Below are 21,437 nucleotides of genomic sequence, written 5' to 3' on the forward strand. Positions count from 1 at the left end.
TAGAATGATGGAATAGAATAGAGAACTCAGAAATAAACCCTTGCATATATGATCAAATGATACTTGACCAAAAAAGTGGCTGGAGTATCAGTGTCATTGTTGAAGTTTCCCTGCCCCACGTACCACAGAGTGATGTAGAGGACCAGATGAAGCCTACCTGCGTAGTGGGTTGCCCCACAGAAGAGGAATTCCGAGTTTAAGGAGTCCATCACTTTTAGGGCAAGCAGTAAGCGAGCATCCTCCCTGGCACAGGGAGACATTACCTTATCTCTTAGAATTACTGGCTGCATGAAGACTCCTGAGAAACGGCCCAAGTAGAAAGTGGTCAGGGTCTGGAGTCTTGACACTCAGCAAGACACACAGGAATGTGAATAGTCCATACACTGCCTCCCAGCAGTCCTCTTTTTCCCCTAGTTAATCTAATTAGTTTATCAATTATATTGATCTTTTCCAAAAACTTGCTTTTGATTTCATTGATTTCCTCTGTCATTTTTCTGTTTTCCATTTAATTTGGCGCTTATCTTTAGCTCAACGGTTCTTATTTTTCCCATTTGTTAAGATAGAAGCTTAGACCACTGATTTTAGACCTTTACTCTTTTCTAAAATAAGCATGTAAGGCTATGAATTTCTCTAAAAGAAATGCTGCTTTAGCTGCATTTCTCAAATTTTGATATGTTCTCTTTTTCTTCAGTTCAAAATTATTTTCTGATTTTCCTTTTCATGTCTTTGTCCCGTGAATTATTAGAAGTTTGTCATTTTTTTCAGCTACAGAATCAAGTACCTTTCTTTGAGCCTTAGATGTACCACTTACTAGACTGGTAGCTTTAGGCAAGTTCTTTAATTTCTTTGAAGTTCAAATTTATCATATGTAAAATGGGAACAATAAAAGACTCTACCTCCCAGAGCTATTGTGAAGATTAAATGAGGCAATCTATTTTAAGGACACAGAAGAGGACCTGGCACAGAGTAAGCCTACAGAAACTGCTAGGTATTACTAGTGATTTTTTTTTTTTACTTTTTATTTAATGAAACTTAATTCACAAATAATCCTGCATTTTTAACATGTAAATTACTTTTTATTTTCTCAATTATACATTTTTCATTTTGTGCACCCTTTTTCTGTATTTTGCATTATCCCTTCAGATTGGACTACAAGAAAAAACATTTTTAAAACAGTATTTAATTCAAGGGCATGAAACTACTTGTGTTTCCTTCATATAATCACTAATTAGGTAATATGTCTAATAGACCCCTGCTTTCCCCTAAAGGAAAGTAACCAAACCGCTTATTTGTCTAGTATAGCTTCCTAGTTCCTGCTCCCTTCTGCCTGTAAGTCTTTCATTTGATGAAAGACAGGCCCCTTGGAACTCCTTTCTATCTCGTAAATTGGATGCTGCCCGATTCAAATTGGTTTTTGTTCAAATAAACTCTTAAAATTTAAAAATAAGCCTCAGTTTGTCTTTTAGCATATCCCAGCATAATGAACGGACAGGCTGATTTTTACTTTTTCAAAGGGAGCTGATGTTTTGTTTTCTCACTACAAATTCACTGCATGAGGCAGGTTCCTACGCTGCCTCTAGACTCTAGAAAGTGACAGACATTGGCCAATCTTTTCTCACCAAAGTGGAGGTGAAAAGGCAGAGCTATAGAAATCCTTAGATCCAGGCCTTGCTCAGCCAGGTCCTCCTCTTACTCCTACACACTCACACTTGTGTTTCTTTCTCCGGCTCTCAAGGTATCCCGAAGTCTCACAAGGGAGTGAGAAACACTTTTCCTGCTTTAAATCAAATTCCAGGAACCCTCGGAGGCTGCTGGGTGGAGCGCTGGTTTGGGAGAAAAGGGGGATGCTGCTTGAACTAATTAGTTTAGCCGCCTTCCCTGTGTCCTCGCTACTGGAACATTAGCGTGCTCAGTGGGTGAGAAGCCGAGTCGCCGCCGGGCCACACCGCAAGCCGCCAGTTCCCTGACGCACCTGCCAGTACTCTGGCCCGCCCGCGGCTTGCGTCCCGCCGCGCACCCTGACACTCCCGGAGCTCCTTCGGGCCCGCCCCCGGCCCTGAGCTCTGCTCCTGACCCCGCCCCTGCGTGGAGCCCCCGGGCACCCGGCTGCTGCTGGGACGCGTACCGGGTGGGGGCGGAGCCTGGCTGCCGCTGCGGGACCGGAGCGGCGGGAGGTGGCGCCTCGGTCCAGAAGCCGGGGACTCGCGGCCATGACAGTGTCGGCCCGCGGCTTTCGGCTGCTCCGCGGCCGCCTAGGCCAAGTGCCGGCGCTGGGTGGGAGCGCGGTGCCCCCCTTGGCCGCGCCGGCGCCGGGAGCGGCCGGACGCGCGTTCCGGGGCTTTCGGAGCAGCGGTGTGAGGTACGAGCGCTCCCGGACGCTCGACCTCCTCGGGATTCTGGGCACCCGGGTGCGAAGCCGCCGGCGGTGGGAGGGGCGGCGGGGCGCCGGCAGCTGGCGCGGGCGAGGCCCTCGCGCGCGAGGCCGGGGCTCCACGGCAGTCGCTCGGCGCGGCGGGGCTGGGGGCGAGGCCTGCCTGGGCTCCGAACTTGGCCTGGCGGCCCGGCGGGGAGGTGCGTCGGCCTCCAGTCGGGCGCCTTGGACGTGCTCTGCGTTCACCAGAATGTTCCATCTTTGCAGCAGGTGCAGTGGAGTGATCCAGGAAGACTTTTGAGGCCCCAAGGAAAGGTGCCATAAAAACACGTGGTCTCTTGTTTCAAACACTTTGTTTTGGTTATTGGCATGTTTCGTAGACAAAGGAGCGGGGATGTCCAGCTGGCTTAGTAGTCTTTGAGTTTCTGAATTTCTTGGTTGGTAGTTATACTGATATCTTTTCCATCTCTAAAATCCTTAATGATTTCACACAACAGACATTAATCTTGCCTTATTCTTTTTCTGTATGGCGCTTCCTGAATCTCTTAAATCGTAGATTGAAGTGATCAATTTTACATTCACTGCATCTCTTCGGACCTTGTTTCTGCCTGGCATGTTGCAAATACAGAACAGTTCGGTTTTTAACTCTTCTGCACAGTGGTACCCAGGAGCACTTCACCCTTCCGTCATATACTTGTAGTTACAAACTAAAATCTAAGAAGCTAAAAATACATTCCCTTGACGCAGAGCTAGTGAGTCCAGAAGAGATTCTGTTTTCTGACTTTCGGGGCCTCCAGAAATGTGCTTTCACTGCAGTTTTATATTTTACTTCACAGAGATTATGTCTTACTCATCTTTTTGTATCCCCAGTGCTCAGCATTGTACCTGGAAGAAAGTAATGATCAGTAATGTGGAAAGACAGAGCTACTGCTTATTTAACTTAAATTAACTCCCCCATTGTGTATATTTTGGACCTTAGTCTTGAGTGACTGATATTAAAAACAGTATTTCCTGTGGGGTTTACTTTGGACATAGTTTATAGTGACTACTACTTGTCTTTCTCAAGTATATGTGAGAAAATAACAGAGATTCAGAGTTCTGGTTGTGGAAGCTCTCAGTGTCTGAAAAAATTGTCCAGTTGGTCTGGAACTATCAATTCTACTACCTAGGAAAAGATTCTGTAGAATTCTATTTGTTCTACAGAAATGAAGGAATTATGTACTATAGTCACTCTTATTTCGATAATTATTTTTTGAATTTCAGTTATTTTTGGGCTTCTTTCCAGAGTGCAGATAACCTTTTTCAAATTGTATAGCTGGTTAACTTCCCTTTGTTAGCTAATGTAAATAAACGACCCCAACACCCTATCTTCTCCATGTACATTGAATGGGAGCCACAATAGTTACAACCCCAACATTTCATTGTAGCCACTTGCTCCACACATATCCATACACACACACACACACACACACACACAGAAAATTCAGATTTTTAAAAATTAAATTAATGGCCTCTTTATAATTTAAAATAGTTGAGTGCAGTAGTTTTGGAAAGCTATTTTTAATATAAAGAAGTATTACTTTCAACCCAGCTGGTTTCAGCCCTATTTAATACAAATTATAACTGTATAAAATAATAATACTTTTGATAGTTTTTACTTTTTCAAGGCAGCACCAGTTAAGTTAGTATTAGGTGGTGTTTTTGATGTCCTCTTGGTGTTGAATACCATATATGAAGGTGAGGTTGGCTGTAAGGTTGAGAAACACCTGTGGACTGGTGGGTCTCGGGTGGGGAGGAATTCGGACAGTGTGTTGATGCTTATTGGTGTCTCTTTTCTCTTCTAGGACCAGCAGAGAGAAGAGATTCCTTCCAGAGGTCACCACTGTCTGCCTCCCCACTTGTCCCCATCCTCAGTCATCTTTTTTCTGATATGTAGTGACACGTTAGTTGTCTAGTTCTTCATAGTGAGTGTTTTTAAAATCTGATATCATTCCTACTGACTTGAAATTTGAACCTTAGTGTTAAATTGTCTTTAAGTTTTATAAGCTCTTTCCCCAGTGATACTGTTTTCAATCAACCGATTTATTACCAGTTTCTGAGTTATAGCACCTTAAATGAATAATGAAAAAAAACTTTGATCATTTTTTCATATTTTTGACTAATTAGATACCTATAATAGTTGAACATATAAATACTTTTTTAGTGGGAGAGTTTTTTTAATAAGCAGAATTTCAATAAATAATGTTTGGCAAAATTTGAAAGGTACAGAATCTTGAAGTATCTTTTAATATTAACCTCTCAATGGTTTTCCCTTTAAAATTTGCAATTATTTTTTTTCCTATTTTCTCAAGAGAAATTAGATCTTATTAACTGGAAGAAAATATATTTAATGTCATAGAAATAAATAAGCTATTTATTTCTTTTTGTTGCAGCTTATTGTTTCTTGAATTACCTAAACAGCCAAAAAGTTAAAACATTCTTAGTGATCGAATTTTTTCCATTTTTCCTTTTTGTACGAGAGATTTATAAATAAAAATATCCTTGGGTTATAAACATCACATGAATCTTTGGCATAGGGCTTTTCAGTGTATGGAGCCAGGTAGCAGCCTGTCCCATTTGGAGGTGAGGTTATAGACTTCGCACATTCAGGCCATGCTGTAAGCAGATTTGCAGGTGTCCTACAACAGGGACCTCCCCAGATCCTACACTTTAGATCCTCCTATCTGAATTCATTTTCAGTAACTAAATGGATAGCCCAAGCATTTGTTCCATGTTTATCCTGTTGCTCAGTGATTGCAAAAATCATTCATTTGCCAGATTCTCTTTATTTTTCCTCTCCTGCTGATTCCTTTTAGTATTTGTAAAATCTTGTATGCTGACCGACAGCTCTTTATAGAAGCCTCACCTTTTCTTTTTATCTCACTGCTAATGGCTTTATAATTTTTATAGCTAGGCTGGCATTTAAAAAAAAAACCATATTTTTGGAGTTAGTAAGAGACTCCGGTTTATGTTGTTTAAATAATCATGATTTGTAGAGTGGGGTGTTTAATAATTAAAAAACAAAATTTATCAGTAAGGCTGTTAAGCTTCCTTTAGACTCTCCCCTCTAGTGCTTACTCAGTATTTCTCTCTCTGCCATAGAATTATTTGATTTAAAGATCTTTTTATCCTCTTGTGAAGCTTGAAGGGCCCAGATTCCAGTTAGGACCATTACTAAAGGTGATTTTCCGTAACCTGATTTCAGCCAAGATAGAGTTAGTCCCAATGACTAGCAAAGGCAGTTTCTTAAAATCATGTTTTATTTTGTTGGCAATATTATAGAGTGGTTTTCCTATTGTAATGCCTTACATGTTCTAAAGAGAATGAGATATGATAGCTAGCTGGTTACAATTTTTGATTTCCAAGCAGTTCTTATTTCATTTTAGATTTCAAACCTAAATGTTTCACCATTTCTGTGTTGCCATTGTTTTTGCTAACATTTTATTAGCTGCATCATCTATATTAAGTCAATTGGCCATAACTTACATAACCATCTTGCTGTTGTTTAATGTCTAGTCCTTGAAACATGAAATAATTTACTCTGAGATTCAGGTCATGTTCTTGTCAACGTCATACCAACCAGGTTTGTTCACTTTCTATATAAGTTTCTATAATTACTTTTATTAAAGGGTATGCCTAGAGCTAAGAGACTATTCAAAGATTCATAATTCTAAAGTGGGGGCATATTATAGTTTAAAACAAATGTTTCCGCCCCACCCCCTTGGCTGTTTATCATTAACTTTGCAATGAATATCATCTTGCCTTTAAGTAATCCAGTTGTGTTGTTGAAAAATTCTTAATATTTAATGATCCCTTACTCTGTGTTAAGCACTTTGATGGGATTTTTCACATACAGTATGTCCTTTGTCCTTACAACAACTGAAGGAAGTAGACACTGTTACTATTCCCAATTAACAGATTGAGAACAGGTTGAGACATAGAGAAATTAAATAACTTGTCCAAGATAACACAAGAAATAGTGACGACAGGATATGAAGCTGCACGCAACCCAGTGCTTTACTCTATATGCAATTTATAATTGTTGTCATATCTCACTGTTGCTTTTCCTCTTTTTCAAAACATTTATTAAATCTCATAGAACTCCTGTGAGTCAAGAAAACTAATTTTGCATATAGATATTAAATACTGTCAGATTCCCTCACCGCCAGGTAACCTGGGACTGCATGAGAAGAATTTAGACCTCCTTAAACTTAGATGGGAGGTCACTAACCTCTGATAAATTTAGCATTTTCTTCAATTATGAATGTTGGCAACACACCACAGTAGTATTAGCAGTACTTGTGAGGTTTCCAGTAAAAATACAGATATTTTAATATCACAGAGTTGAGGCAGAGATCTCAAAACATACACACTCACCACTACTCTGGTATTATGGTAGTTATTAGACTTGCTACTAGATCCTTTTATTTAATGCTTTTAAAAAAATGTTTGATAACAGTATTTCAATAAAACTGGCTTCCTTGTAAACCTGTATATCCTATATTAAACATTTAAAAAGATTGTTCTGAGAAGGTGTCCATAGGGTTCAACAGACTGCCAAGGATTCTTATGGTATAAAGCTTAGCATCTAAGATTTTTCTGAAAAAGTATGTGTGTTTAGGTAGCTACTGATGTTCCAAGTTACAAGTTAGGGCCCTGGAAGAGTTAAGTTACAAAACTGAATATCAGTCATACTTAATGAAAAGAACTTGCTTTACATTGTATTGGTTTGCAGAAGTATAATTCCTGATAAAATTACTTCACAGTGTAAGATAGTATTTAGGATATGAAATGAATGTTTTTAAAAGGCCTTAAACTTAACCTTCCTAAGTATTCTTTTACTTTAAAAACATTCACTTACTTCAAAAGGCTCCCTAGTACTAGTGATTGGTTTTATTCCACGTGTAGTTTTACCCTGGTTCCTTTGGATTTCATATCAATGAAACTGTTAAGACCTGCAGAGATGTTTAAATTGCTCATGATTGTATTAGGCTTTTTCATCTTTGTAGATCATAAAACCATTTACTGCAGCTCTAATTAAAGTTGTGGTTGAAAGTGAGATTAAAACGTAGATGCAGAAGCAAAATGTCAAGTATACAAATTAGATACACTCTTGATCTTGGGTAGATTTTATTTGCTGTTACTTTACTATTTTGTAAAGGAATGTTTTGATACACAGGAAAGTCCTGATTTTTTTCTCTCCTGTTTACTGCTTTGCTTTAGTTAATTAAACACTTCATTTAGTTTTAGTAACCATAGATTAGGATGGTTACAATTTATTTTCTGGAAAGTATAGGTAAGTAATCAAGCTCTTAGAAACAGCGCTAAATGCTGATGGCTTTCTGGTGCCATAATTACTTTTGGTTCTCTGAACAGGTGTCCATCTGTTACTTAACAGAAACTAGGAGAGAGAGCCATTTTTACAAATCAGCCAATCAACTCTTAGCCAAATTCTCTTATGTAAGGTCAACAGAGAACATTCCCATTGTATAGATGAGGAAATTGCAAGCCTTTGAGAGCAGTTAAGTGACTTGTCCAATTTCATTATAGCTACTAAGGGTGAACCAGGGCTGGGACTCAGGACTTCTGGCTTTGGGTGAGTAATTTGTACTGAATTGTGTTGCCCTACTAACCTCCTCCCATCCGCCTTCCACTCTGATTTATTGCCTCCTAATGAAGTCACACTTAGTGCTAGCCTAGCAATGGGGTGAGAATAAAGTACTGAAAGAGAATAAAGTGCTAAAGAGAAGTCCTGCCTTCTCTGGGGGTGACTTGCAACATTTCTGCCTTTTTAGGAAATGTCACCTGAGCAAGTAATGACAGGGTGCCTTGTATGAAAGCTATCTAAGGGGTCAAATTGACTTCACTTTTGATGTGTATTAATGGCAATGTGACTATATAATTTTTTGATGAAACCAGCAAATTTTTAAGAGTAAAAAGTGATGAAAGTTACATATTTAGAACATTTATTGATTTATATTAGGCAACCTATAAAATAATTCTATTCAAAACTATTTTCAAAGTTAACATTTTTAAAAGGTAATTTACATCCTTATACATTAAGACAGTTTAAGTTTTTTATCTTAATTTTTATTAATACCCTTAAATGTTTGTGTTAACTAAGCAAATATTAACTTTTAACATGTGACACATTCTTGGTGCACATTCCCATGCAGTTGACTCTTGAACAATGCAGAGGTTAGGGATGCTGACCCTCCACACAGTCAGAAACCTTCACAGTTGGCCCTCTGTATTTGCAGTTCTGCATCCTCAGATTCAACCAACTGGGAATCATGTAGCACTGTGGTACCTTTTTAGTGAAAAAGATCTAAGAACAAGTGGACCTACGCAGTGCAAACACATTTTGCTCAGGGGTCAACCAAACTTGAATCAGTTTCTTAGCCATATCTTCCTTTAACACCTAGTTTCTGATACTTTTCTGAAAAAAAAAAGAAGTTAAATTTGCTGCAGTTTTCTTAATTACTCTTTTCTTTAGACAGTAGTATTTTTATGGTTTTAAAAATACTGTCTCTGCAGATGCTAAAGCACCTGGTAAACGCAGAACAAACTGCTAAAGGGAACATAGTCTCAATTCTAGTTTTTAAAATATTGAATGTGAAGATATTTCAACCTAAATAATTTTCACAGGTGCTATCTGCATGTCTCCTTTCAAAGTACCTTTCTTTGACAAATACTTAAGATAAAAGTTATCAAATAAGTTGTGCCTATTTATGATTTAAAATATTTTATTATTTATAGATGCAGTAAATGATAGGTCTTCTCAGTTGTATTCCATTAAATTACAAACTATAAATTTATTCAGTGAAAAATAGGAACTTTATCAAAAGCTCTTCCCACAATTAGAACATTTTAAATTGGATTGTAGATGTATTTGTTTACTAAGTCTACCATAAACAAAGTACCGCAAACTAGATGGCTTTGTGGAGGAGACGATATTCCCCTCTTTTGTCTCTCAGTTCCTTGAGCTGGTAATTAAAATGACATAAGACAGATGAACAGGAGAAAATCAAGGTTATTATGTACGTATGGGAAATTCACATAAACATGGAGAATTCCTAAGACAGTAAGGCAAGATGAGGTTTGTATGTTATTCTAGACTAAGGAGAAGAAGGTAAGGGTCTGGGAAAAGAGAAGTAAGGAAGGTGAAGAGTTACTGTTTGTTAAATGTTTGCTGGGTCATCTAGAGACAGTGGGACACAGAAAAGACTTTGATCAAATGGGTCTTGCCAGCTTCCTCCTTGTCTACCACACCTAGTTCATACTCTACTATGTTTATCTGTGGTTGTACCATGGTTATCTGTGGTGACAGCACCTTCCTGAACCAGGCCTCCTATCTTAAATTCTCTTAGGCATTTAGGAGGAATTTCAAACATTATTCCTGAGTCTTTTGGCCCTTGCTTGTTTCAGCATGAAATAATGTGTGTGGCACATCTTGGGGCAACTTGCCCTGAACCCCATCAGCTTAAAACAACAAAAAATGTATCCTCACATTTGTGGAGGCTAGAAATCTGAAACCAGCGTATTGGCAGGACCATGCTTTTCTAGCCTGTTGTTGCTGGCAGTCCTTGGTTTTCCTTGTCTATAACTGTGGGACTCCACCCCTGCCTCTGTGGTCATATGGCTCTCTTGCCTGTGTCTTCTCTTCCTACAAGGACGGCAGTCATGCTGGATTAATGGTCCACGCCGGTATGACTTCATCCTCCATCTTAATTACATCTGCAAATACTTTATTTCCAGAAAAGTTCACAGATACCAGAGATTAGGATTTGAACATACCTTCTTAGGGTCACAATTCAACACACAACAATAGAATTTCAAAATCACTTGTATATTATTTGAGCCATCATTGTTTAATTAGTTCAGTGTTTCCCTTGCTTTTGAAGGGAAACATTTCTGTTTGTAAGCTTTGATTTCAGTGATTGCAACTCACTAAAAGTTTCAAATCTGAAGTCCCATCTGCCTTGGTCTATTTTTTTTTAATATATTGATTAACAATTTTCAACAAATTTTGAATAAAATGCAACGCTTTTAGGTCTTTTGGACTCATTTACAAAATAGATTTTTAAATACATTTCTAAAATCTGATGTAGGGAATAAAGAGAATACATTCTGCTGTGATGAAATTTTTTTTGTATTCAATATAAACTTCACAAAAGTTTTTTAATTAAGTTACAAAACTGTTTATATTTGTTAATTTGTTATCAATTTATACTTTATTTGGTAGATTCTAGCTTATTTGCACATTATTATGGATAAAGAGTCCTATGACCAGTTTCGAGCACATATGCTTCACAGGTTTCCTTATATGGAAAGTAGCTGACCCCCTATCAGGAATACTAGAGTGGGGATTCCTGCTTTGAGAGTAATGGGGGCATAAATCAGAGATTCCTAATCAAGGCTCAGCAGAAGCTCTTTATAGATATTTTAATTAAACCCTGTGGGATTTTTAGGTCTAGCCTATACAGAATCTCAGAAAGTTCCTGACAATTCCTTAGCCAGTCTGTCTTAACTGAGTCCTGTTGTGTTCTGTAAAAGAAATTGTGTCAGAAATGGTGGAGATTTTCTTAAGAGACAAAAAGTGGACACTAGAGGCAAAGATGGTTGAGTTTCACATTAAAATCATGAACTCATCAAAAGTAACCATTTAATAAATGAAAAGACAAGCCACATACTATGATACTTGATACACAGATATAACTAATATAAGATTAATATTCAGAATGCATAAATAACTACTTCAAATTAGGCATGGGCTAATAATTCATTAGAAAAATGGTCAAGAGATGAACAGGCATTCCATCAAGAGGAATGCCAAATGGCCATTAAACCTATAAGATACCCAACCTGTAGTGATCAGGGAAATGCATATTAAAATCACAACAAAATTCCATTAACTAATTGGTTAAATTAAAAGCTTTGACAAAATCAAGGAAGTAGAGCAATAGAAATTCTTAAATACTACTGGTGGACTTGTGAACTAGTGCAATCACTTTGGAAAACAAGATGGCATAAATTGAACATACATAAATGATCTTATAATCCCGCAATTCTATTCCTGGGTGTAAACGTTAGTGAAATATTCTCATATTTCATATTATATACATATATAAATGTGATAGATGTCATGTAGATCATGTATATTATAAATTATCACACATAGTATATACGGTGTATATTATTATAATAATAATGTATATTGTTATATTTTTAATGTTTAGAGATAGAAACATTAGGTTAAATGGTAAAAAAGAACAATGGAATTATAAACCAAAATTTCAGGATCATATTTAACTCTATGAGAAAGGAAAAAGTTTTTGGTAGGGGAGGGTTATATAGACAATTTCAGTGATGATGATACTATTTTTCTTAAACTGGATGACAAGGTTTTTAATTTTACTATAATTGTTTTCTTTTCATGTGTTTTATATTTTGCATCTACTCATTTAATATAATTCAAGATCTATTTGATAACATTTAAAATATTTTAAGATAGAAAGATAAATATCCAGAATACTACCTATTTCACCATTTTATTTTATGTATTCCCTTTTAATCTTTAGTCATATGCATTCACATTTTAACAGTTATAATTATGAACCTACAATTTTTCATTTAATTTCTTCACTTAATTTTATACAATGAACATTTTCATATATTGATGTTTTTATAGTTAATTATTTTCAGTGGCTGCATAGTAAAAAATACAAATTGTGCAAATTATAATAAAAATTTAAGTCTGAGAATTCCACAGATATTTAATAAACATATACAATGTGCAAAATACTCTCAGGTATTAAGGAAGAACAACGTTTCAAGTCGAGGGAATAGTACAAGTGAATTCTCAGGAATGAGAACCTGGTGCGGTTGATAAGCTGAGATTTAGCTATGTGTAGTGTGGGACTTGGTGAGCACAGTGAGGCTGAAGAAAGCTCATGCAGGAGTGTGTAAGCCACAGGACATTTGGATTTGAGTTAAAACTCCCATTTTTCAGTTTCTCAGGTCAAAAATTTTGGAGTCATATTTGACTCGTGTTCTTTTTCTCACACCCTACACCTAATCTCCCAGTGGCCCCAGCCTCAAAATAGATTCTAAATCAGGCTACTTAGCACCTCCACTGCTATCCGCCTTGTCCAAGCCACCATCATCCCTTGCCTGGGATACCACACTAGCCTCTTAACTGGTGTCCCTGCTTCCCCCCTTCCTTCCATTGAGTATGTCCTCCGCATTTTAACCAGTTATCACTAAATTAGGAAATGGCACTCCTCAAAATCTCTAGACAGCTTTCTATCTCACAATAAAAGCAAATGTCCTTCTGAAGGCCTGTCGAACCCTGTGTGATCTGATGTCACACTACTTCTCTGACTTCATGTCCTGTTCTGGTCCATTTGTTCTTTCCACTGCAGCCACTGGCCTCCTTGTTATTCATCAGACATGCCAGGCATGCTCCTGCCTTAAGTCTTTTGTGCTTGCTGTGTACTTCCTAATTTAGCCTAGAATTCTTTTCTCCAGATAACCACGTAACATATTCCTTCATTTCCTTCAATGCCACCTGATTAATCAGAGAAGTGACACCTTAATCCACCTATGTAACATGGTAATTCTGGCCTCCAGGTATGCCTTTTCTTTCAGTTTATACATATGATATGTTAAATATTTGCTTTTTTAAAAAATTTGCTTATGTCTTCTCTAACTGGAATATAATTTTCATGAAAGTGGCCCATTTGTTCCATATTATTTATATTCCTGGTGCCTAGAATAGTGCCTGGCATATAGTTGATTTCAATATGTATTTATTAAATTAATAAAAATTGGACATGTGGATTTAATGAGGGAAGTGATATGATTCCATTTGGAAAATCACTCTGGCTGCAGTGTGGAAAATGGATTGGCAGAATTCAAGACTTGAGCCAGGGAGAATTCCTAGGAGTTGTATGCTTCTGTGGCTGGAAATTTGGGTTGTTGCTGATACTTAACATTTTTCACCAATATGTGTGTTGAAAAAAAAATCTCATCTCCTTATGCACTAAAGTCTTTTATGTGAGCTATGAATGTGTGTGTTTACCAGTCCTTCCAGCATATCAGCTGATACAGGCACCCTCCTGTTGGACCTCCGCTAATCCCAAGTTGCTTCATTTATCTTTATATCACGTCTCCCACAGAGCCGGAGTTGCGAGGCTCTGCAGTGACTGAGGGAATCAGTGGAATGGACCAGTTGCTACTGAAAATGCTCTAAGTCCGTATACATAATTGGATGGGAGTCTTATGCGTGTTTACTCATAAACACCAGCGAGGCCAGGCTTTACCATTTCAGCTGTAATTAGCAAACTGACTTAGCACGTCAGTGCTGTGATGTAAAGGAAGCCCTGTCACCTCAGACCCCAACACAGAAGGTGTAGTCAAGTTTCATCTGTAGATAGACTGTCTTCATGGAAGTGATGAATCAGTTTACGCCATTGTTACCTCCACCATCCTCAGGTTGACACAGCTCTGTAGTATCTAGGGCATCGGTATCCTGGATACTTATGCTCAGTGATTGCCAGTTTCACAGTAGCCCATGAATAAGTCATTGTGTTTAACAGAGAATCAGCTAATAAAACGTGTGCGCAGCTGTATTGCTATTCATATGCTATAAAATGTAACATAGAACTCAGATGGCTTTATAGTTTAAAATATAAATATATGTTCTTAAGAGTGAATTCTAGTATATTAGCAGATAAACTTGCTTCTATAGTAGAGTATTTTACCTATCTGAATATTGCTGACACAATAAATTTTTAGAAAGTAATTTTTACTGCCTTATAAATGAGTCATGCTTGAATTATTTGCAGTGTCTGCAGCCCTTCGTATTTGTTAATGTAAGAGTCCTTGTTCTCTTAGTATTAAAATTCTACTTAAATGAATTACTAAAAAATGTGCACCAGGAATTCAAAGTAAATAGTGGAAAAAGTTTGTTACTTAGTTCTGAAAAATAAAATTTAAACTCAAAATGAATATATTTTTATCTTAACTTGATTTAGTCTATAATTGTAATTACATACTAATTACTAGAATGTACAAAGGCAAACTACAAAAGCTCACTCAAGAAATAATAAATAACCTGAAGAGCCCTCTATATTAAAAAATTAATTTGTAGTTTTAAACCTTACAACACAGAAAGCTCCAGGACCAGATGGCTTCACAGGTGAAGTCTACCAAACATTTAGGGAAGAAATAATACGAATTCTACACAAACTCTTCTGGAAATCTGAAGGGGATGGAATACTTCCTAGCACATTCCCTGAGGGCAGCATCACCCTGACACCAAAAGCATGCAGAGACAGTACAAGAAAGGAAATCTACAAGTACCTCTCATGTACATAGGTACAAACATTTTGTCTTAAAATTTTGATGAAATCCAAAATATCTGGAAATGATAGGTGGGAAGTTTATCCTAGGACTGCAAGGTTGGTTTCACATTTGAAAATTAATCAATGTAATTTAACGTATTAATAGACTAAAACCAAAAAAAGCATATGATTATATGATCTTCTTAATAGACACAGAAAAAGCATTTGACAGTATTCTGATACAAAGCCTCATCAAACTAGGAATAGAACTAAATCACAAAACTGAATGTGTAACCTAAACCCATAAAACTTCTATAAGGAAACATTGGAGAAAATGTGACCTTGAGTTAAGCAAAAAATTTCTTATACACAATACCAAAAGCATAAACCATAAAAGGAAAATTAATTGAAATACATCAAAATTGAGAACTTAGCATCCAAAGACACAGTTAATAGAATGGAAATATGTCAAATCACATATCTTATAAAGGACTTGAATCAAGGATATATGAAGAACTCTCAAAATTCAATATTAAAGGGCAAAAACTCAAATCACACAATTCACCAAAGAAGATAGGCAGATGCTGTATAAGCACATGAAAAAAAGTGCTCAACATCATTATTCATCTGGGGAATGCAAATTAAAAGTACAGTCAGATGCTGCCATATAGCCACTAGATTGTCCAAAATTTAAAAGACTGACCATACCAAGTGATGGCAAGTATGTGGAGCAACTGGAACTCTTGTATACTGCTTGCAGAAATGTAAAATGATACAACTTTGGAAAACAGATTGACAGTTTCTTACAAATTTAAACATACCGTATGACCCAGTCATTCTGTTCCTAGATATTTGCTCAAGAGAAATGAAAGCGCATGTGCATACAAGACTTGCCCATGAATGTTTATAGCAGCTTTGTTTGTCATGACTAAAAACTGGAAACAACATAAATATCCATCAACCATTAAATGGATATACACATTTTGGTATGTCGTTACAATGGAAAGCTACTCAGCAATGAAAAGAAATGCACTACTGATATGTGCAGCAACATGAATGAATTTTAATTGTGCTGAGTCAAAGTAGCTGGATAAAATGGAGTATGTAGTGCATGATTCCATTTTTATAAAATTCATGATAATACAAACTAATATATAGCAACAGAAAGCAGATCAGTGTTGTATGGGGACATGGCAGGGACAGATGGAATGGTGAGATTAAAAAAGGATTACCAGGAAACTTTTGGGGGTGATGGATATGTTTATTTTCCTGATTTTGGTGATGGTTTCCCAGGTATATACACACATTAAAACATCAAATTGTACACGTTAAGTATATGCAGTATATTGTATGTCAGTTACACCCTAATAAAGCTATTATAAAATTAGGACAGTGGAGTAAGATTGGTACACTGAACTTACAATGACCTTTCATGTCTTGAAAGCTATTAAATTTTCAGTGAAAAGCAGACAAAATTAAAATCAAAAGTAGAGTGTACTTATAATTGTAATGTCTAACCAATCATTTTATTTGCTCAAATTGTTTACCCACAGTTACGATTATTATTAAAATATACTTTTGTGTTGAACTGAAGAAATGATTTTCAAACATGGTCATGTACAAGAATTACCTGTGGGAACCTGTTAGATGTGCAGATTCCCAGGCCCCCTCCATGGATTCTGAATCATGGGTGTGATCGTGGGGTCTAGGAATCTGCAAGTTCAGTAAGCTTCCCAGGCAATTTTGATACATGTATCCATAGACCACATTTCAGAATCATTTCTTAGCAGAACACTGTTTGCAACAAAATTGTGTAAATCTGGATGAACGCTGTGGATCACTGGTGCCAGACTGAAATGGAGTATTGATCTGAGTCTACGTATGTGTACACCAGCCTATTAGAGAGGGGAGTTGACTTCCCTGAGGGGCAGCAAATCTGCATTATGTCTGTATTGGCTGGTATTCATGATGCCTGATCTTGTTAGAAAATAAAAAGTGTCCAGGTACTTGAAAAAATGAAGGTGCCATAAGGTTTTTCTCTTCTCCCTTTTTCTTCTGCTTCCTCCTCTTCCTCCTTTTCCTCTTCTTCGCAATATTCACTGACCTGCATTTGGCATTTTGGGTCATACTCATGTGCTATACAGTTCATGCTTTCATCAGGCCTTTCAACAGTGAAAGGACAGGGGCAGCAGGAAGAAGGGACCATCTGTTACTTTATCAGGTATCTTTAAAAACGAAACGTGCAGTAGGAGCCACATTAATTCACTACTTTCAAGTCTGATGTCAGGGAGAGTAGGGAAGTCTTCCTGTAATGCATTTCTTTGTGCCTTTCTAGAGATAGATATGTGTCATCTGTCATACAGTGTTTCTTACCACCTTAGGCACTGATAAACCGCCAGGTAGTTTTGTACAGTTTTTCTATTAGAAGTGATGCTATGGTGTGGGGGTGGGGCTTACTGGCCTGGTCCCCACTGTGATCGATGACGAGCATGGCAAGACTGGCAGCTGTTGTCACAGTGGTCCTGGAGCTGAGGAATAACATTTTCCCTTGAGTACGTTAGAAGAGTTGTGTAGTACAGAGCTCATGACTGTGGGGTCTTGTACAGGGTATACTATTAGAAGTGAACTGACTTTGCCTTTGGGTCAAAAGACTACGGTGCTGCATCTGTACCCCATGGCCTGGGGCTTTGAAGATGGGTGCTGGTTTTAACTAGACTGTGCTGCTCTGCCTCTTCTGAAAAAATAACAGAGGCTTCAGTAGCGTCAATATTTTAGTCCAGATCTTGAGTATGTAGTTTGATAATTTAAAAAAAAAATCATGAAGTGAGAGTCATGAAGAAATGTATACTGTAGATAGATTATAATGCAGAACCAAAAAGCCTAGTTGGAATCTTTCATAAAATTAATAATATATTTTTGAACCTGAAGAATGTGTCGAATATACTTGAAAAAAATCAATTTCCGGTTGCTCACTTGGGGAATCAAAGATGTCTTGTTCACTCTTGTACCTTAAATTTATGTGGTCAAATGTTCCTTATTGCCTTTTTAGTACTACATTTCTCTCTTTGTTTTCCACAGACATGATGCAGTTATTATCTCAGGAACTGAAATGGCCAAACAAATCCAGAAAGAAATACGGCAAGGTGTGGACTCTTGGATTTCCTTTGGGAACAGAAGGCCTCACCTCAGCGTCGTTCTAGTGGGTGATGACCCCGCCAGCCACACCTACGTCAGGAGGAAGGTCAAAGCGGCCGCTGCTGTAGGTGGGCGTGCGTTTTAGTTGTGCTTTTTCCTAAATAATGTTTTCTGGTTTCACTTCAAAGTGTGATAATTATGAATGAAAATTGTCAACTCAGTGCTATTCGAATAACATGTATTATTATTATTATTAGAGATTATTTAGTTACCAAAGTTTATTTTCATTTCTTATTCTTTTTCTTCAGATTTTCTTATTGAATCAATTCAGTGTGATTTCAGATCCTATGATGAAATGTGAGAGCAACACTTTACATTTAAAGGGCCTGTTTTTGTCACATTTGCTTTAATCTCATGGTAAACCTGGCCAGTGCACTCTGTCCAACTTGGCTTGGTAGTGGCGGTGGCAGTATTGGTGTTTTTATTCTCTTTAAATCCACTGACAGTAGCTTATCGGCAATAAACGCAATTTGCCACATGGGGTCCTGGACTAAAGAATGCATGTGAATCATGAGAAAACATCTGCACTATTTGAGAAATCCCTTCTGATGGTGCTTTGGACATCATTTTTGTAGAAGGACCTTTCCTTCCCATGGGACGGGAGCAGAGGGAGCCAATTACACGCTGTAAAACATCACTAATGGAAAAACACATCTTTGTTAGTCGAGTGACTTTCTGTACTTGTTTTTCTTCCAGGTATCTGTAGTGAGATCATTCTAAAACCTAAGGACGTTTCTCAGGAAGAACTTTTGGACATAACTGATCAGTTGAACATGGACCCAAGAGTCAGTGGTATATTAGTTCAGTTGCCACTGCCAGGTACATAATGCTCTTCTACGTGTCTGGTTCGGTTAGGAGCAAGGACACCTTTCAACATTATATCCTGACACCTCAAGTAATTTATAAAATATGTTCAGAAGGGGACTAGCTCTTGTATTAGCATATAATAGGTGACAATTTCTGAAAGACTTACATTTACAATGACTGAAAATTGTGAAAGAAAAATGTAGGCTTTGGCAACACGTGCAGTTCTGGCTTTGCACAGCAGTGCAAGAACATAGAAATGACTATGTCTGCTGCAGCTGGTCAAAGCGATCTAAATAAATCAGTGGGAAAATAGCTATTGTTCTGTGACCTTTAAAATTTTTCTCAAAACATCAAAAACTCTCTTACTGTGGTTTGCAAATGTATAAGGACATGAAAAAATAGTAAAACTAATATTAAGTACACTATGATTTAAAACATTAGAAACATTGAGAATTAAAGTGTCTTATTTCATCGGCAAAGTCTTGTCAAGAGGAGTTTGACCTTCCTTCCTCTCATCCTATAACTCTTCATGTGGAACGCTTGCTCTTTTCTAAGCATCTTTTCTGTGCCTTGGTGAGTTGAACTGTCATATTCCTTTCCAAGTTTGGATCAGCTTCTGTTTTGTCCTTTGTACTTTTGAAGTCATGAACTGTCTCTGAGAGTTTCTTTAATGTGAGGTTTTATTCTGGTGTCACTTTCTCTGGGGTGTTGTTGTCCTTTTTGTCACAAGCACATTCCTCATTTATTTGGATCTGTTTGTCCTCATTACGTTCCTGTGGCTGCGTAGCTACGTGGCTTCAAAGGGTGCAGTGTCAGCATTCTGGGGTCATGGCCTACTTCTTGTACAGCCCGTTTACATTCAGGTAGAAATCTACTGAAGCAGGTTTATCTTGTTTTTTACGTTCATGGTTCTTACCTTTATGCTGGCCTAGGTCTCTTCTGTCTTTGCTGTGCCACCATCAGTTCTTCTGTTCACATCTGCTTTCACTTCCAGAATCATCGCCTTTTATTTCTTCATTGCACTTCATCTTTGCAGGCTCATTCCCTCTTCTGATTATCCGCTTCTGTGAAATGTCATGTGAGTTTATCACTGGGAGACAAGGAGGCAGTATGATTTACTGTCTGTGTTTGAACTGAATAACAGATGTGCCGTGATCAATCACCGACAGACTCTGAAAGAAGTGACATGTTAGTCACTGATCATGATGCGCATCTGTTACTTACATAGTGATTTGTGGACCAAAGAGCTGGCAGCGCTTATATAATCACTCACAGTTAATATGCCATGATAACTGAAATTCAAACTGTGTTGCTGGAAGACTGGTGGTGCTTGACTGAATTGTGGCTCTGAAATTCGTGCATATTCAATGAGCAAAGCAAGGATTGCTTGAATATTATGGATTAGGGTAGTTTGGTGCAGTTTTGAATTCTTGTGTAAGTTTGACTTGCAGAAAGTAGAGCTGTATGATATTACTTAGGATCTTTGTATGGTATTAATATTTTAATTTATGCAATAATATAACTTACTGTCTCAGTGTATAACATTTGTGCTATTTAAATTACAACAAAAACTCACATTTTTAATTATTTTCTTTTGATATGGCGGGATTTAAAAAAATTAAAAAATTGGAAAGGATCTTAGAAGTTATCAAGGTTCCCCCCAAGAAAAATGCTTCTGACAGATAATACTATAGACTCATCATGTTAAAATTAGCATGGTGATTTATCACTTACTTTTACAACTATAAAAGGCATTCAACATGTACAGCACACTCATTTCATATCATAGGAAGTTAAGGTCTAGAAAATATCAGGAGTTTAATTAACATCACAGATCTGTCCCAAAAATTTTGGCATTTGGGTTTAAGCCCAGTTTTTGGCTCATGCAAAACAAGATCTTTTTTTTTTTTTTTTTTTTGGTACTGTATTTGTCTCACAATCTTCTTCTTGTGGTTTGCAGTTTTTAAATTTCCTTCACTTGTATTTGAAATACATTCAGATAGTTATAAAAACATGTAAACATGTAAAAATTTTCCAAATATTTGGAAATTAAAAATTAAATTCATATCTGTAAGAAATTTTACCCCTTTATGGGCAATATTCTTTGTTGAATTTATTAGCAATTTGCCACTAGATGGCACTGTTGATCTCTCTGTACTGAAATTTCTCAAGTCTTGTGTTTGAGAGTGAGAAGCATAGAGCTAAAGGGACATGGTGATAAAAAAATATCTGGATTCTCTGAGAAACGACAATTTTATATCTAGTTGAAAAGCCAATAATATACAAAATAACCAAAATTTACTATGTCAGGCATTTATGTCTCAGGCACTTTACATTATTGATTCATTGAATCCTCATAATAACCCTATGGAGGTGGAGCTATTATTATATGCATTTTACTGATGAGGGATTTGGGGCACAGAGAGGTTAGATAACTGCCCCTAAGCTCACAGAGCTGGTAATGGAGCTGGAATGTGAGTCCAGGCAGACTGGCCCCTCATTCCATTACCATTATGTTACCACTCTCACCGCATGTCAGTGTTAGCTGGTGAGTAACAGGTGCTACTACGTGGCAGGTGTTCTTTTATATGGATAATTTTATTGAATCCTCAAAACAGCCTAGCCTTATGTGTAGGAATTATCTTCTTCATCTTACAGATGAGGGGACTCTTCTGTAT

The 21,437-nt window shown here is 37.3% G+C and overlaps 1 protein-coding gene across 9 annotated transcripts in view; it reads left to right on the plus strand.

The window, feature by feature from the left end:
* Nucleotides 1-1,995: 1,995 nt before the first annotated feature.
* Nucleotides 1,996-21,437, plus strand: part of MTHFD2L (methylenetetrahydrofolate dehydrogenase (NADP+ dependent) 2 like) — a 115,194-nt gene continuing 95,752 nt past the window's right edge. For 3 of the 9 annotated variants that reach the window (XM_074345073.1, XM_074345089.1, XM_074345106.1), the window contains exons 1-3: nucleotides 1,996-2,359; nucleotides 17,836-18,020; nucleotides 18,649-18,771. In XM_074345073.1, the coding sequence (XP_074201174.1) occupies nucleotides 2,211-2,359; nucleotides 17,836-18,020; nucleotides 18,649-18,771 (457 nt within the window). In that variant the 5' untranslated portion in view covers nucleotides 1,996-2,210. Of the gene's footprint in view, nucleotides 2,360-2,638; nucleotides 2,687-4,215; nucleotides 5,994-7,960; nucleotides 8,007-17,835; nucleotides 18,021-18,648; nucleotides 18,772-21,437 lie in introns of those variants that run through there. The other 6 variants (XM_074345081.1, XM_074345098.1, XM_074345097.1 and 3 more) reach the window with 6 other exon arrangements.

The sequence above is a fragment of the Camelus bactrianus genome, chromosome 2 (assembly GCF_048773025.1).
Source record: "Camelus bactrianus isolate YW-2024 breed Bactrian camel chromosome 2, ASM4877302v1, whole genome shotgun sequence".
Classification (NCBI taxonomy): Eukaryota; Metazoa; Chordata; class Mammalia; order Artiodactyla; family Camelidae; genus Camelus; species Camelus bactrianus.